The 17,099-nt window shown below is 50.1% G+C and overlaps 1 protein-coding gene across 3 annotated transcripts; it reads right to left on the reverse strand.

The window, feature by feature from the left end:
* Positions 1–2,886: 2,886 nt before the first annotated feature.
* PMVK (phosphomevalonate kinase) lies at positions 2,887–14,428 on the reverse strand. Of its 3 annotated transcripts, none has more exons than XM_053370178.1 (5): positions 14,157–14,428; positions 12,208–12,271; positions 8,399–8,551; positions 8,181–8,310; positions 2,887–5,012 (listed from the first exon to the last, which is right to left on the reverse strand). In XM_053370178.1, the coding sequence occupies exons 1-5, from the start codon at positions 14,240–14,242 to the stop codon at positions 4,876–4,878; spliced, it is 570 nt and encodes a 189-aa protein (XP_053226153.1). In that variant the 5' UTR covers positions 14,243–14,428; the 3' UTR covers positions 2,887–4,875. The 3 variants fall into 3 exon arrangements, with proteins under 3 accessions (XP_053226153.1, XP_053226154.1, XP_053226155.1); XM_053370179.1 differs by lacking the exon at positions 14,157–14,428 and adding an exon at positions 13,452–13,816; XM_053370180.1 differs by lacking the exon at positions 12,208–12,271 and having other exon boundaries at positions 14,157–14,229.
* Between the last annotated feature and the right edge of the window lie 2,671 nt (positions 14,429–17,099).

Here is a 17,099-nt window from a genome sequence, read left to right on the forward strand (position 1 = left end):
AGCTGTCAACGCTTTCCCATTTTTAAGGGAAATTCCCTTATTCCGAATAGGATTCCTCGCAAGAAAACGGAAAAGTTGACAGCTATGATTCAACTGCCTAATGGTGTCCGTCCGCATCACCCAGGAGATTGCAGCCACAGAGATAAGAAAAGAAGAGTCGTTCCATTGTCTGTAAAGGTCACTTCCTGGTTTGCACAGAGTATATTGAGGCAGCACCGGGTGTTGAAATTTTGTGCCCCTATTTTGCACCCGGGGCAACCGCCCCAGTGCCCCCCCCCCATGCTATGCCACTGTACGGACCGAGATGGGCCCTATGTTCTTAATAGGGTAGAAATGAAATAGAAATTCACAGTTGGGTTAAAGACCCTAACCCCAGGAAGAAGAAATAGCCTCTTCTTCAGCTGTGGAAGAATCTCTGCCCCGGCCCCCAGGAAAAGTCCCAACCCACATTCCTGAGGGATCATACATCTCTCTTACACTTCTAAAATCCAAACATCAGGTCCCCGGCTGCCGGAGAGGGTATTAAGAATCATATCCTTATACTTAGAAGAGGCGGATAATCTCCCAGGCTGCAGAAAAGCATTAAGCAGAGGGCAGAGAGAGAGATTCTCAGCTGGTACAACTCTGAGCCCATGTCTGCCCACGTCAGTGCTTTGAGCATCCCCACAGCAAGGTGCAGGGAACCTCAGGACCAATTGCGGCCCTCCAGTGCTTTTCATTACTATTATTTATTATTATTCTTTTAATTTATATACCGCCCTATACCCAGAGGTCTTGGGACGCGGGTGGTGCTGTGGGTTAAACCACAGAGCTTAGGACTTGCCGATCAGAAGGTCGGCGGTTCGAATCCCCGCGACAGAGTGAGCTCCTGTTGCTCGGTCCCTGCTCCTGCCAACCTAGCAGTTCGAAAGCACGTCAAAGTGCAAGTAGATAAATAGGTACCGCTCCGGCGGGAAGGTAAACGGCGTTTCCGTGCGCTGCTCTGGTTCGCCAGAAGTGGCTTAGTCATGCTGGCCACATGACCCAGAAGCTGTACGCCGGCTCCCTTGGCCAATAAAGCCAGATGAGCGCCGCAACCCCAGAGTCGTCCGCGACTGGACTTAACTGTCAGGGGTCCCTTTACCTTTACTTTATACCCAGAGGTCTCAGGGCGGTTCACAGAAGAGATCAACTTTAAAAACAGCAATATATATAATCAAAACGAAGACATCCCGAACATCTCTCTATGGCTACTTTATGAACAAGGAGGGGAGATCCGATCAGAATTCCTTGCATCGCATCTGCACTGGCTCTGCTATTATGAGCTTTTTATATGGAAGGAATTGTTTGTTTAGGTTTACATCCCTGCTTCTTGGGGGTTTTAAGATGCCGCTCGAACATACATTGACAAAAGGTAAACGGAACGCAACGTGTTAACGCATCCGTAACTTGAAGCACATATCCGGATGATGAATTCATACATTTGACGCCCAAACCTCACTTATAGCTCTGCTTCCCTTTGGACCACATCAGTGAGGACGAGAGGGAGCGGTTCTTGTCATCTGGGCAGCCCAGGCCCTCCAGACACACTGCCCAGGCTTGCGCCCTGGAGAGGTCACTTTGATGCTGCCAACACAGCAAAAACACCACAGGAGGCAGCAAGTTACCGGTCTCTGCAGTCGCAGCAGGCAGTGCGATTCTCCAGTGGTTTGCCTTCACCCCTGGAAGAGTACTCCATTGTCTCTCGAGACATGGATGCCAACAAAAAGTAGGCAGTCGACAGCCCTCCAAGGGTACAGCATTTGACTGCAGATCACAAGGTCCCCAATTCATACCCATGTTCCCCCTTTTTCCAGTGGAAATAAATGCAGTGCTGTTTATCTGAAATGGCTAGTTTCCAAATCATGCTGTCTTTGATGAGAGGCAGTGGTGATGCTGGGTTAGGGGGTTGGACTAGGAACCAGGAGAGACCAGGGTCCAGATCCCTACTTGCCATTAAGCAGGCAAGGCACTACAGTGGTACCTCGGGTTACATACACTTCAGGTTACAGACTCCACTAACCCGGAAATAGTACCTCGGGTTAAGAACTTCAGGATGAGAACAGAAATTGCGCTCCGGCGGTGCGGCGGCAGCGGGAGGCCCCATTAGCTAAAGTGGTGCTTCAGGTTAAGAACAGTTTCAGGTTAAGAACGGACCTCCAGAACGAATTAAGTACTTAATCTGAGGTACCACTGTACTTTTCAGTCTAACCTACCTCACAGGGTTGTGGAGGGGGAGAACCATGAGCAACCTGAAGAAAAGATACAAATGCAATAGATAGATAGATAGATAGATAGATAGATAGATAGATAGATACCTGTAGACAGACAGACAGTCTAAAATTCCTGGTAGAGGACAAGGATCTAGAGATCACGATAAGGGTGGCCAAATTCTGTGTGACTGCCATAAAACATAGGGAACAAGCTGTACTACCAAAATGATTAAGGTTTTAAATGACAATTTTAGGTTATATTTTAGTGATCAAGTTTTAATATATATTTTAAACTGCCACTATATCTGTATTGTCTCTGTTATACCCAATTGCCATTCAATGTATTCCTGTTGTGTTTTATGATTTTCCTGATATTGTGAGCCGGAACTGCTCTATGACCGTAATAATAAAATTCATTCATTCACTTCACAGATAGGGGGAAAACAACCACCTCAAATCAGCCCCAGCCAGCCAGGCCAGCGGTCAGGGGTGACGGGCGATGTAAAGGCCAACCTCAAATGGAGGAAACCTTGAGTTTGGCTGACCCCTGTGCAAGAACTATCCTGACCGACTCCACGTTCTGCACCTGAGCAAACGAGACTCCAGACCCACCTGATGGAAACTGGACTATTCTAGACAGACGAGAGCCGGAAACTGTAACCAATCCAAAGCTTTATTTTGAGTACAACAATCTTCTTCCTCTCCAGAGGGGAAGAGAGGAGATGGGCATTTGGTTGAGCAGTGAGTGGCATTAGCAAGAGATTATACAGCCGCACATCCAGTTTGCGGTGCGGGGAAGGAAGTCAGGTGTGCTGAAAGGAGCAGAGAGAGGACCTCGTCTCATGTACCTGGGCTATGTTTGCACGTTACACTCAAACCACGGTTTAGTGCAGCATTGTCGAGCCGGAGCACCTCTCCCACGACCCTCAGCCTCCTGAGTAGCCAGGACAGTGTCAGAAGCTGTTGCAAGCTTGCATCTGAATGAGGCATCACGGCTCGACTATGGTCTGTTTCAAAAGATGCCAAATGCAAACCATGGTTTCACGAAGCTGCCTTGCTGAAATGAGCCCTTGCTATGGTGAAACTGGGATTGGACATGGCAAGTTTAAGGGGAATTGGAATCTTCCGAAATCCTCCTCTTCTGGCTGTGCGAGAGGGTAAGGAAAGGGGGAAAGCACGACCCCTAGAGGGGACTAGCCTCATTCGCGTGACACTAAACCGTGGTTTGGCATGATGTGCAAACATGGCCAGGGAATATGCTAGGTATTCTGTAGCCCGGGGGCAAATCGGGTTGCATCAGTAGCAAACCTTCACCCTGTCCCTAGTTTTGCTCCCAACACCAGCCCACGTGACTATCTCACCCTAGCCCAAGCGCTCAACTCTCAATTCCCGCACAGTTTGGTCGCCCCCCTCTCCTCTTCAGCAGCAAAAGCCTGCCCTGCAATTTCTCAGCTTAGAACCCATTTTGGTCGCGTTGCCAACTACTTTCCCCATCATGGCTCCTGTGTCCTTCAGAACTTGCCGAACAACGTTCCCATCCGAGTAAAAAAGCCCTGTGTCGTTTATGTTCTGGGGATTAATCCAACAGGCTCAGCTCTCCCACTCTGGCTTGATCCCCACCTGTTGAATTTCTGTCCCCTCCTCTTTCCCATCACACAGCAAGGAAAAGGCACAGGAGCCTTGGTCAGGGAAGAAGTTGGTGAGATGTTTTCCAAATTAAGGATTTAGTTGGGGAGCCGGGCAAGCGAGGAGAACAGGAGGAGGTCAGCACTTTTAAGAATAAGGCACAGCGATTCCCCCCACCTTAGGGAAAGTGTGTGTGGTCAGTCATCAGCAGAAGCAGCTAAAAGTAACACTCAAAAGCGTTCCTGTCTCAGATAAAAATCAGCTTGAATCTGGGACGAGGAGCAGGACTGGAAAATGCCCCCTGAAAATAACATGCATATAATTCAACCCGCCGAGGGGACCCTATCCTGCCAGATTCAGGTGGACAGGATGATTGACAGGCACAGAGCTAGGCAAGGGTTACGAAATAAGATTTGTCCGGGGAAACAGAGCCGCAGAAGTGTGAAGCTTGAGGTTATTCTGCCCCCCGGTGGCCGAAAGCTGTAAAGGTCTAAAACTGCGACCCAAGATGGGAAGGAGGAAGGAAAACCCGAAACGGACCAAAAACCGCCCACTCCCCACAGCACAAACATACATTTCCTGCAAACATCAGCCCCCACCTGATGCTAGGTGGGGAAGGCGCCAGTGCCAGGTACGAGTGCAAAAGAACAGCCCGCGGAAATGACACACAAGCGAGCAGTCGGCCAGGATGGAGACGCATACCCTGCCTGGAATGGAGTCCCGGGGAGGGAAGAACTGGCACTGGATTATGGCACTCGCTGGAATGGATTCTCCAAAATGAAAGGAAGAGAAGAGTGGGATGGGTGTCAAAAAAACAACCCCGCCCAGAAATGCCTTGCCTTGAGGCGCACCTGACCGCAGCCCGGTGGCTACGGCGGCATTCTCCAGATTCTCTTTCTTTGGTGATGTAGCCAAACCCCAGCCCAGGTCCCGAAGGAATGGAGGGTGGGGTGGAGGGAGACAGAGAGAGAGAGAGAAAGAGAAGGAAGTGAAGATAACACAAGGGCCCTGGGTTGCGCTACAGCTTGCTGTGGATAAACTGAAGCAGTTTCTCCAGCTGAGCGTCCAGGGAAAGCTGGTCTCCGTCGTTGGTGATGACCCAATCATAAGGCACGCCCTGATCCAGGCCACATTCGGATTCCGCGTCGTCAATCCCTGGGGTGGAGAGGAGAGGGAAGACAGGCAAAAGTTGGCCATTTTGTAGTGATCAGGTGGGATTGCTATAAGGAATTGCAACAAATATAGAGTAAGCCATCTGTGTCAGCAATGAAAGCATTGCGTTGACTGGGTTTAAACTATCTTGATATGATTCCTGATCAATCCACACCTCTGCATCCCTGTTCCATTTCTCTTTCTTCACATGTCACGTACCCACTTAGACAGGCAGGTGTCTTGGGTCATCAAAGACAGTGGGCAGTTTCTTTGCTGTAGCTTTTCTGATATGTTAATCTTAGGATGTTAACCTTAGGGCCAGGAAAAAGGTTTCACATAAAGGTGATAATGATTGCTGTCCTCCTGGCCATCCTTCTTATCATGTGTATTGATTGTTTATGACCTCCGGGGTTGCTGAATACACTCCTTTGTAGTTTTCATTCATTTACCCCAAAAGTATGCATGCTTAACTAGTCTTTGTAGTTTAACTTTGTTCCCACTGGGGTTTGTTGAAATGCTCAGAAGAAATCTGATTGGTTCTTACGAACACTGAGTAAAAAGTTCTTTTGTGAATAAAACGACCTGGGCCGAGGGGTAGAGAGAGAGATTATTATACGCACCCTTCCCAGAGTCTTGCTGGTTCAAGCCTCTGTGTGTATTCTTATTAATCAGAGTTCAATCCTTCCTTTACTTTAGGAAGGCCTCACATTTGACTTGCTGGTGCTAAATGGTCTTGGTCCCGTATAGCAGGGGTGGCCAACTCTCAAGAGACTGCGATCTACTTTTAAAAACTGGCAATGATCTACCCCTGTTTTTTGGGGGGTTCAAAGTTGCAGGGCTTTTTTTTTAGGGAGGAGGAAATCCATGTTTTTAGGGATTTAAAAAAAAGCTTTGGTGGGCAAAACTTTCAGGAACTAAGCTGTTCGAAAACAAAGGTACAACTGTATGGGGGAAAATTTAATGTTAGATGTTTTGTAGTGGGGGTTGTATTTTGCTGGAAACCGCCCAGAGTGCCTGGGGCAACCCAGTCAGATGGGCAGCATATGAATAATAAAATTAGTATCATTATTAACACAAGCTTCCCAAATTCAGGCAGTGGGGAAGGGTGCAAGAGTGCAAGGAGAGCAAGCAGGATAAGGCCAATATCCTGACCAGAGATGCCAGGATAGCTCCGCTGGTGAGAGTGTGGTGCTGATAGCGCCAAGGTGGCAGCTGCGATCCCCATATGGGACAGCTGAACTGAAATACTTTATTGTCACTTGTACAACTTGTATACAGTGAGATTACTCGAGCACCCCCCACTCAGTTCTCTTAGTCTTAATTCCCCTCGTTTACTGACACACACACCAAACCCAAAAGTCAGTTGCCCTGTTGTTATCTTTTCATTCAGCAGCCTTCGGACAGAAGCTGTTCTTTACCCTGTTGGGGCAACTAATCAGGCTTCTATATCTTCTGCCTGAGGGCAGGAGATCGAGAAAGTGTCGGCCGGGGTGTGAGTCATCCCTGAGAATTTTCCTCACTCTCCTGAGGCAACGTTCTTCCGCTATTTCATCCAGCGGATTCACGGGACAGCCCATACAGTGGTGCCCCACAAGACGAACGCCTCGCAAGACGGAAAACCTGCTAGACGAAAGGGTTTTCCGTTTTGGAGGCGCTTCGCAAAACGAATTTCCCTATGGGCTTCCTTCGCAAGACGAAAGCCCAGAGGGAAATCTCCGGGACAGCGGGGAAGCGCAGCGCGTCTTCCCCACTGTCCTCGGACCTCCTCCGAAGGCTGGCGGTGGGGCAGAGAGACCTTCTCCCCGCGCCAGCTTTCGGATGGCTGTCCTGAAGACTTGCGGTGGGAGGAGGGTTTTCCTTCCCACCGCCAACATTCAGAATGCTGTTCTGAATGTTGGCGGTGGGGAGGAAAAACCCTCCTCCCACCGCAAGCCCCGGGAACAGAGAAGCGCTGCGCGCCTTCCCCTCTGTTCCCGTACCTGTCCTGAAGGCTTGCGGTGGGGAGAAAAGCCCTTCTCCGCACCGCCAGCCTGGCAAGCGGTCTCCATAGGAACGCATTAATTGATTTTCAATGCATTCCTATGGGAAACCGTGCTTCGCAAGACGAAAAACTCGCAAGAAGAAAAAACTTGCGGAACGAATTTTGTCTTGCGAGGCACCACTGTAATATCTTGTGCTGTATTCACCACCCTCTGTAGGCACCTCCTATCAGTTGATGCCAAACCAGCGTACCACACTGTGATGCAGTATGAAAGGACACTTTCTATTGTGGACCGGTAGAAGGAGATCATCAAATGTTGATTGACATCGTTCTTCCGCAATACTCTGAGGAGATGGAGTCTCTGTTGGGCTTTCTTAACCACCCGGGTTGTATTTATTTACCAAGTAAGGTCTTGGAAATATTCCTGCCTTGAAGGGGGTTGGACTAGATGACCCTTGTGGTCCCTTCCAACTCTACAATTCTATAATTCCATGCCTACGGAAAGCCCAGACAACCCCTCGTTGGTTTCCAGCAACTGGTATTCAGAAGCATCGTCAAAGTGGATTAGCTTTGACTTGATTGCTCTCCTAATATATAGGAAGAACAGTCCTTAGGGGTGTAGAAAGCTCCTTTATAGCAGGTCAATCTCATTGGTTCCAGTCTAGTCCAGTTTTGTCTACACTGATTTGCTGCATCTCTCTAGGGTTAACCCCCCAGAGCAGTGTTTCTCAAGTTTGGGCCCTTAGATCTTGTTGGACTACAACTTCCATCATCCTTAGCTAGCAGGACCAGTGGTCAGGGATGATGGGAGTTGTAGTCCAACAACCCAAGCTGAGGACCCATGAACTTACTAAGCTCGCTTCTCACCTTCCCAACCTCGTTTCTTCATGCAAATCCAGGACTGTGATGAGGCACTACAAGCCCTCCAGTGGGGGCTGCGTGACGACAACCTTGCCTTTCCATGTATATAGGAGGGAAAGGTTGCCATTTTATGTTCAGTCTTATTTTCTCGCAGAAAATATTATGATCTGAACTATTATTTTAATTGGAGCAGGGCTTTTTTCTACTTACCGCAAAGAACTGCCAAATGATTAAATGTGGGTTTTTGTTTTGCACTAAATTTTAAAAGCCTAATTGCACACCAAGCCCTGCAGAGAAACGAGAGGCAGGCGTGCCTGTGTCTCACTCACCCATTACAAACACCCAGGCCCGTCTCTTTCGCGTCTCCTCCGTGGCTACGACACGCACCACTTTCACCAGATCCCCATATACGTCCTGGAACCATTCCACGTCCGAGATGCGCCGCGTGTCACTCACTATCTGTGTGGGAAGACTGGCAGGTTAACATCCGGGGAGCTGGGTTCGAATCAATCCCTGCCACCAGCAATTTGCCACCGCTCAGCCTTACCCAGATGGGCTGTGTAACGCCCTCGACCACAATGCGGCAGAAGAATCCCGGGTCGGTCTGGCGCCGCTCCTCTCCCCATCGGATCATGTCCTGCCGATACGTCTCTTTATAAGAGCTGGAGTCCAAGAGGCGCTGGAAGTCCAAGCCGTGCTCCTACAAGGGAGGCCAGAGAGCCGAGCCACTTATCAAAGCTCTGGGATGAAAACGATTGGCAAACAAGACCAATCCAAGAGTCTACTCCTAAGTAACTTGTGGGACTCACTTCCTCGCGAAATACTGTCAGGAGCTGGAGTCAGGCGTACGCCAGCAATGAATCAATAAACCACCTGATGTCAGTGACATTAACTGTTTATACAAAAAGACCATATAACACCGGTCCTGAAAGACCTGCATTCGCTCCCAGTATGTTTCCGAGCACAATTCAAAGTGTTGGTGCTGACCTTGAAAGCCCTAAACAGCCTCGGCTCAGTATACCTGACGGAGCGTCTCCATCCCAATCATTCAGCCTGGACACTGAGGTCCAGCTCCGAAGGCCTTCTGGTGGTTCCCTCACAGCAAGAAGTGAAGCTACGGGGAACCAGGCAGAGGGCCTTCTCGGCAGTGGCACCCACCCTGTGGAACACTCTCCCATCAGATGTCAAGGAAATAAACAACTATCTGACTTTTAGAAGATGCCTGAAGGCAGCCCTGTTTAGGGAAGTCTTTAATGTTTGATGTTTTATCGTGTTTTTAATATTCTGTTGGGAGCCACACAGAGTGGCTGGCAAAAACCCAGCCAGATGGGTGGGGTATAAATAATAAATTATATTATTATTATCAGCAACTCTTCCCAGCAGGTCTTGCTTGCCCCAACGAGGCAGTTGTGACAAATGAAGGGCCCTGCCTTCCCACAGCTGAGTCCTCCCCAAGCAATCTGAGACACCTCAGTGTGTCTGCCTTTGCTCTGCCCTCTTCATACCTCTTCTGGTCCGGGGATACCAAAGGGGAGAGGAGCTGGTTGCAGAAGGAGGGGGAGACTCCCTGGTGTCTTCAGAAGAGTGGGCCCCCCTCCCCCCAGTCCTCTCCAGCCTCCACTTCTGTCTCTGATTCTGGGCCTCTCTCTGCCACAGGCTCCTCCCCGCTCACTTAAGCCTTGTTCCCTCTTCAGCATGGGTAGGCAAACTAAGGCCCAGGGGCCGGATCTGGCCCAATTGCCTTCTAAATCTGACCCGCGGACAGTCCTGGAATCAGCGTGTTTTTACATGAGTGGAATGTGTGCTTTTATTTAAAATGCATCTCTGGGTTATTTGTGGGGCATAGGAATTCGTTCATATTTTATTTCAAAATATAGTCCGCCCCCCCCCACATGTTCTGAGGGACAGTGGACCAGCCCACGGCTGGAAAAGGTTGCTGACCCCTGGACTAGATTGTGGGTAGGCAAACTAAGGCCTAGGGGCTGGATCCGGCCCAATCGCCTTCTCAATCCAGCCTGCGGACGGTCTGGGAATCAGTGTGTTTTTACATGAGTAGATGTCCTTTTATTTAAAAAGCATCTCTGGGTTATTTGTGGGGCATAGGAATTCGTTCATTTCCCCCCAAAAAATATAGTCCGGCCCCCCACAAGGTCTGAGGGACAGTGGACCGGCGCCCTGCTGAAAAAGTTTGCTGACCCCTGGACTAGACGGCCCCTCTTTCAAACTCTGCAATTCTATGGTTCTGGGCGGCAGGGCCTTTCCCAGATTTCCTCCATGAGATCTAGCGCCTCTCCTTTCAAATATAGTCCGGCCCCCCACAAGGTCTGAGGGACAGTGGACCGGCCCCCTGCTGAAAAGGTTTGCTGACCCCTGCCCTTCAGCTTCTGCCACCTCCTCCTCCTGGCCTGCTCCCTCTTCTCGCTCTGACCTCACATCGTCATCCCACCGCCACTCCCCTGGCTCAGAGCTTTCTTCTCCTGGGGGTTCCCTGGGGGATTCCCCAGCTGGTGTCTCCCGCCACTCCTCTTCATCCAGCCAGCCCATGACAAATGCATGTGGGCAACTGTTTTTAAGACGGGGATAAGACAAATCCACTAAGATCTGACCACAGTGATCTATGTGACGGTCACCTTCAGGCTTGATTATTGTAACTCGCTCTACGTGGGGCTGCCCTTGAAGCTGACTCAGAAACTCCAGCGAGTGCAGAATGCCGCGGCGAGGCTCCTTACTGCGGGATCACATTCATCCAGTGCTTTACCAACTGCACTGGCTCCCGGTGGAGTACAGAGTCAGGTTTAAGGTGCTGGTTTTGACCTTTAAAGCCCTATGTGGCCTAGGACCCTCGTACCTACGGGACCGCCTCTCCTGGTATGCCCTATCGAGAGCCTCAAGGTCCATAAATAGCAACACCCTCGTGGTCCCGGGCTCTAAGGAAGTCAGATTAGCCTCAACCAGAGCCAGGGCCTTTCCAACACTGGCTCCGGTCTGGTGGAACGCTCTGTCACAGAGACTAGGGCCCTGCAGGACTTGACATCTTTCCGCAGGGCCTGCAAGACAGAGCTGTTCCGCCTGGCCTTTGGTTTGGATTCAGTCTGACCCTCATGTTTCCCTCCCCTTAAGGTTTTGATCTATGGGCTACTTTTTAAATGAGACTGCATTTTAAGTTGCATTTTAACCTGTATTTTAAATTGGTTTTTTCCCCTATTCTGTTTTTACTGTAATTTTACTGGTGTTAGCCGACCTGGCCGGGGAGGGCGGGGTATAAATAAATTTTATTTATTTATTAATTATTATTATTATTAAGAGCAGAAGAGACAGAGGAGAGGGAATCTATCCGAGGCTGTCAGCAAAGCTATCCGAGAACATCAAGAGAGCGCTGGTGGATCAGGCCAAATGCCCATTCATTCCAGCTTCCTGTTCTTACAGTGGCCAGCCAGATGACTCAATGGGAAGCCCAGAGACAGGACGCAAGCAAAAGAGAAACTTTCTCCCCTCCTGCGATTGCCAGCAACTGGTAAACAGAAGCATTGCTGTCCCCACCTGTGGATGCAGAGCATAGTCATCATGACTAATAGACCTCAATAGCCCTCTGCTCCAGGAATTTTGCCCAAACCTCTTTTAAAGCCACCCAGTTTGGTGCCCATCACTGCCTCTTGTGGCAGGGAGTTCCACTGTTTTTTTAAATCTTTTCTTTGTCCGCTTTGCTGAGCTTCAATGAGTTCCGCTATTACCGGAGAGGGAGAAGTACAACTCTCCGAGACACGTGTGATTTTATAAACTCCGATCGTGTCCCCTCTCATCAGCCTTTTTCTTTGGAATAAAAAATCACCGAATGCTGCTGCAACCTTCTCTCACAGGGGAGCCGCGGAATCCCCCTCGATCTATTTCAGCCGCCCTTCTCTTTTCCAACTCTCGGCTTAACTCGGCAAGGATGCTATTATGCACATAACAGGAAAGATAGTAAAGGGTAAAGGGACCCTGACCATTAGGTCCAGTCGTGGCCAACTCTGGGGTTGCGGCGCTCATCTCGCTTTACTGGCCGAGGGAGCCGGCGTTCAGCTTCCGTGTCATGTGGCCAGCATGACTAAGCCGCTTCTGGCGAACCAGAGCAGTGCACGGAAACGCCGTTTACCTTCCCGCCGAAGCGGTACCTATTTATCTACTTGCACTGGCGTGCTTTTGTACTGCTAGCTTGGCAGGAGCAGGGACCGAGCAACAGGAGCTCACCCTGTTGCGGGGATTTGAACCACCGACCTTCTGACTGGCAAGCCCTAGGCTCTGTAGTTTAGACCACAGCGCCACCCGCATCCCAACAGGGAAGACAGAAGGGTACAAATTGGGGGAGGAACAACCTACCTTGGCATACTGCTCTTTGAGGGGTTCTGACAGCCGCAGGATAGTGCAAACATCAGGGCCCAACCTGTCAAGGGAGAAAAATTTAATTGAATCAGATCCAGAAAAGGCAGAAGTTTCCATCCTCAAGGGCCCTTTAGGGGAGAAGGTCTATGGGTAGGTAGGCAAACTAAGGCCCGGGTGCCGGATCAGGCCCAATCAGTGTGCTTTTACATGAGTAGAATGTGTGCTTTTATTTAAAATGCCTCTCTGGGTTATTTGTGGAGCATAGGAATTCGTTCATTCCCCCCCAAATATAGCCCAGCCCCCCACAAGGTCTGAGGGACAGTGGACCGGCCCCCTGCTGAAAAAGTTTGCTGACCCCTAGGCTCAGTGGCAGAGAGTCTGTTTTGCATACAAAAGGTCCCAGATTCGAATCTCAACATCTCCATGGGGACAGTCACCCACTGCGAGAACACGATGATGGACTAGCTAGGCCACTGGCCTGATCCCAGCAGCCAGGCTCTTCTTATGAACTCTGCCTTGGCTTAAACAAGGCCTAGTCTCTTCCCATCAGATGCACTGCAAAGTTTGAGAACATCACCTCCCTCCAGGGAAGGGCTTGGCAGACTGTGGATCTTGCCTGCTTTCCCACAGAGCCTAGGGCTTGCCGATCAGAAGGTCGGCGGTTCGAATCCCCGCGACGGGGTGAGCTCCCGTTGCTTGGTCCCTGCTCCTGCCAACCTAGCAGTTCGAAAGCACGTCAAAGTGCAAGTAGATAAATAGGTACCGCTCCGGCGGGAAGGTAAATGGCATTTCCGTGCACTGCTCTGGTTCGCCAGAAGCGGCTTAGTCATGCTGGCCACATGACCCGGAAGCTGTACGCCGGCTCCCTCGGCCAGTAAAACAAGATGAGCGTCGCCGCAACCCAAGAGTCATTCATGACTGGACCTAACAGTCAGGGATCCCTTTATAATAATAATTTATTATTTATACCATGCCCATCTGGCTGAGTCTCCCCAACCACTCTGGGTGGCTCCCAATCAAATGTTAAAAACAATACAGCATTAGATATTAAAAACTTCCCTAAACAGGGCTGCCTTCAGATGTCTTTTAAAGATAGGATAACTGCTTATTTCCTTCACATATGAAGGGAGGGTGTTCCACAGGGCGGGTGCCACCACCGAGAAGGCCCTCTGCCTGGTTCCCTGTAAACTCACTTCTCGCAATGGGGGAACCGCCAGAAGGCCCTCGGCCTATACCTTTACCTTAAGGACTAACGTTGGATTAAACTCCTGCAACTCGTGGCCTTCCCTCTTCCCCACACCCCCGCAAGGTGGGCTCCTTCCAGCTGCCCATGCCAACTTTTCTACACTTCCCTGCAACCTTCTCCCAGCCCCGTCGCGTGTTGCGTCACGTGTGAAGGGGGAGGAAGGAAACAAAAGGAGGAAACACGGAAGACCGCCTTGCTCCCCATCCCTAAGCCGTGGGGTGTCGCTTCTTTCCCCTCCTAACCACGGGGAGAGGGGAGGTCGGGGCCGATCTCGCGTGCGCTCCCGCTTCAGACGTTCGCTGCGGACACGGGAACGGGATTGAGAGAAGTCTTGCCACCACTCCAAAAAAAGGCTTGAAAACTAAAAAATGGGGGGACCGTGGGGTGTCGCTTCTTTCCCCTCCTAAGCACGGGGAGAGGGGAGGTCGGGGCCGATCTCGCGTGCGCTCCGGGTTCAGACGTTCGCTGCGGACACGAGATTGAGAGAAGTCTTGCCATCACCCCTTAAAAAGGCTTGAAAATTGAAAAATGGGGGTAATAGAGGTTTGGGAAGGTCTCTCCCCGCCGGATCCCGCGCGCACGTGGAGCGGTGGGTGGTCTTTCGCCTGCATCCCACCCACCCCGCCACCCGCCATCATGCACGGGGGGGCAGAACACTTCCTCCCGCCCGCTCTTGTGCAATCCCCGCGGCGCTGCTTACTGGCTCTGGATTTCCTCGGCCACGAAGTCCTTGCCCGACTTTCTCTTCCCGCTGAAGAGCAAGATCAGCTTCGGCGTCTGGGCCATTGCAATAACTCCGCAGCAGCAGCAGCAGCAGCAAGCAGCACTCAACAACGTCTCCCTCCCTTTGCCGGCCTTAATGGTCTCGTCCGGAACTGAGCATTCCGTCCCGCCGCCCTCCGCCCGCCTCGCACCAATGGGGACGTCGCAGGCGCCGCTTCCTGGAAAGCGGGCGCTACCAAGTGAGGAAAGCAAAAAAAGGGGGCGGTGGAAAGAGACGGACGGGACGAGGAAGACCGAATCACGCGGCGTGGGCGGAATAGAACGATCTGAAAGGGGGAGGGGCTATTCTTAAGCCACGCCCCGTGTGAACCTGCGTCCTGGTGTGTTAGGCGGAGACAGGCGTCATTTGCATATTTAAATATGATTTTTTTTTAATAAAAAAAATAATCATCTCAGTTTAGGCACAAAGGACAGAACGGGGTCATTTGGGAGGCTTATGCCGCAATACATAGGTTCCATTTTTTGAAAAAATTAAGAAGTTTTTTACGTTTATAAACATTTCCTGAGTTTTGAGTGTTTGGAAATAGTTAAGAAATAATGACTTTTGAAATATGTATTAAAAAGGGGGGTTTTCTCTTCTCTCCCCCATCCCAGTTATAGCTGATTCACAGTGATACCAAAACAATTCTACTGAATTTAAAGTATTTTAGATTTCACTCTTAAATTTGAAAAAGTGTAATGAGCATGCCCATTTAAAAATGAGTGATGTATACTTATTAGTATTAGAAGATAGTCTTTGAGAGGAAGTGAGGGAGTAACTTACCAAGGATGGTCCAAAAGAAATAGTAACATTTTTAAAATTCAGATTGGTAGCTAGGTTTGAATATGTAAGCTGCAGATGTGTACAGACACACACAAATAGTTCTGCTGGCTTAAGGTACAAAGCAAAGTATTTTGGAAGGGAAACTCTAAAGAGGGGGAGCCCTCCTCTCCCCAAAAAACCCTGTCCATTGAGATCTGAGCATGCTCTAGTAACGGAATAATAACTGATCTGGAGTTGGCAGATGTAATGGAGTACCCAGGAAGTGGGCATGGCTGGCCAGCTTCTTAAACAAGAGCCCCCCATCCTGTCGCAAGTTCCACTTGTCATGACTAATATCCATTGACAGAAGTCTCCTCTTCATGAATTCACCTTTAAAAAAAAACAACCTATGTAAGCAAGGGGCCAGTGATCGCAGGTGCCCATTTGGGGATGATTGGGCGAAAGGCAGGGAGCCCAACAAAAGGTGGCGCCAGAGAGCCCAATGACAGGCAGAGCCACCCATTTCTAGTTCCTGTTTCCACATGATCCTCCTCACTGCTGCCTTCTACAAGGGCAACACAGAGAGGAGGGAGGAAGCGGATCTACTGGTTGTAAGTTAAGAAGAAAGGCAAGTGAGGGTTTTTGGAGCCCTGCCCCATCTGCCCTAGTGAACCAGCCTCCGCTGGAGTGGGCACTGAGATCTCTCGCGCCAGTCAATCTCCATCAGTTGTGAAGAACGTGTGGCTTTAAAAAAGCTTCTGCCACAATGGACTCATTCCGCCTCCTCAATTCCAACAGCACATTCAGCAACTTGGGCGCAACTGATGTGAAAAATCGCTTCTTAGTCTTGACATCCCAGCTCTGGCCGGATACTCCTGCTCTCAAGGTCATCAAACCCACCCAAACCTAGCAGGGGCCCATCTAGCCAAAAACGTAGACAACTCTATGGTAGGGTGGATGGCTGGAGGACCAGTTGTGTGTTGCTGAGTGACAAAAAGAGGATGAAGGTTGAAGATCCCTTGTAAATCCATCTGTCTTTGAGGCTCACCCATCCATTGATACATGGCAAAGGCGGGCAGCACATTCTTAACGGTGGGATTTGTGACCTCTTAGTGTGGCTTTCCCAGTAGTGATGTATGGAAGCGAGAGCTGGACCATAAAGAAGGCTGATCGCCAAATAATTGATGCTTTTGAATTCTGGTGCTGGAGGAGACTCTTGAGAGCCCCATGGACTGCAAGTAGATCAAACCTCTCCATTCTTAAGGAAATCAGCCCTGAGTGCTCACTGGAAGGACAGATCCTGAAGCTGAGGCTCCAATACTTTGGCCACCTCAGGAGAAGAGAAGACTCCCTGGAAAAGACCCTGATGTTGGGAAAGATGGAGGGCACAAGGAGAAGGGGATGGCAGAGGACAAGATGGTTGGACAGTGTTCTCGAAGCTACCAGCATGAGTTTGACCAAACTGTGGGAGGCAGTGGAAGACAGGAGTGCCTGGCGTGCTCTGGTCCATGGGGTCATGAAGAGTCGGACACGACTAAACGACTAAACAACAACAAGTGATTCCAGCTTTGCAATGGGAGTTGGCGCACCTGTCTTGCAAGTGAGATGCTAATCTAGGGTTGCCATATTTCAAGAACTGAAAATCAGAGTACAAAAGTTGAGGGGGGAGGGATTGCCTGGACATTTTGCCCATTTTTCGAAATTCCCCCAGACGCTAATTTCGCCGGACATGTCTGGGAAATTCCAGGCGTATGGCAACCCTAGGTCTCCCAAAGATATTGGAGGTGGGAAACCACTTTGCTTATGCTCTGAGATACAATTCCTCCTTCACACACACTTCACACTGCATGCATTGTTGGGAAAGAGAGGAGAGTTTGAGCAGAGGCAGGAACGCAGGGAGCTGTGTCAGAGGTTTGGTGCATCTAGCCTGGCGTTGTCTACACTGACCGGCAGCAGCCACCCAGGACTTCCCCTCACCCAGTGCTACATGGAATTGAATTAGGGACCTTCTTCCAGCAAAGCACCGCTTGATCACTCAGCGGTGGTCCTTTCCTTAAACTCAGGAATTACTCAGACGCACAGGCCAGAAGATTCACAACGATATTCTTAGCAGGTGTC

The sequence above is a fragment of the Podarcis raffonei genome, chromosome 16 (genome assembly GCF_027172205.1).
Source record: "Podarcis raffonei isolate rPodRaf1 chromosome 16, rPodRaf1.pri, whole genome shotgun sequence".
Lineage (NCBI taxonomy): Eukaryota > Metazoa > Chordata > Lepidosauria > Squamata > Lacertidae > Podarcis > Podarcis raffonei.

Excerpts from the sequence above, each read along its gene's own strand:
- PMVK (XM_053370178.1), bottom strand. The coding sequence starts at position 14,242 with ATGGCCCAGACGCCGAAGCTGATCTTGCTCTTCAGCGGGAAGAGAAAG. Across the intron at positions 8,552-12,207 it reads TCAAAGAGCAGTATGCCAAG|GAGCACGGCTTGGACTTCCA; the intron begins GTAGGTTGTTCC and ends CCTCCCTTGTAG. Across the intron at positions 8,311-8,398 it reads GCGTTACACAGCCCATCTGG|ATAGTGAGTGACACGCGGCG; the intron begins GTAAGGCTGAGC and ends CTTCCCACACAG.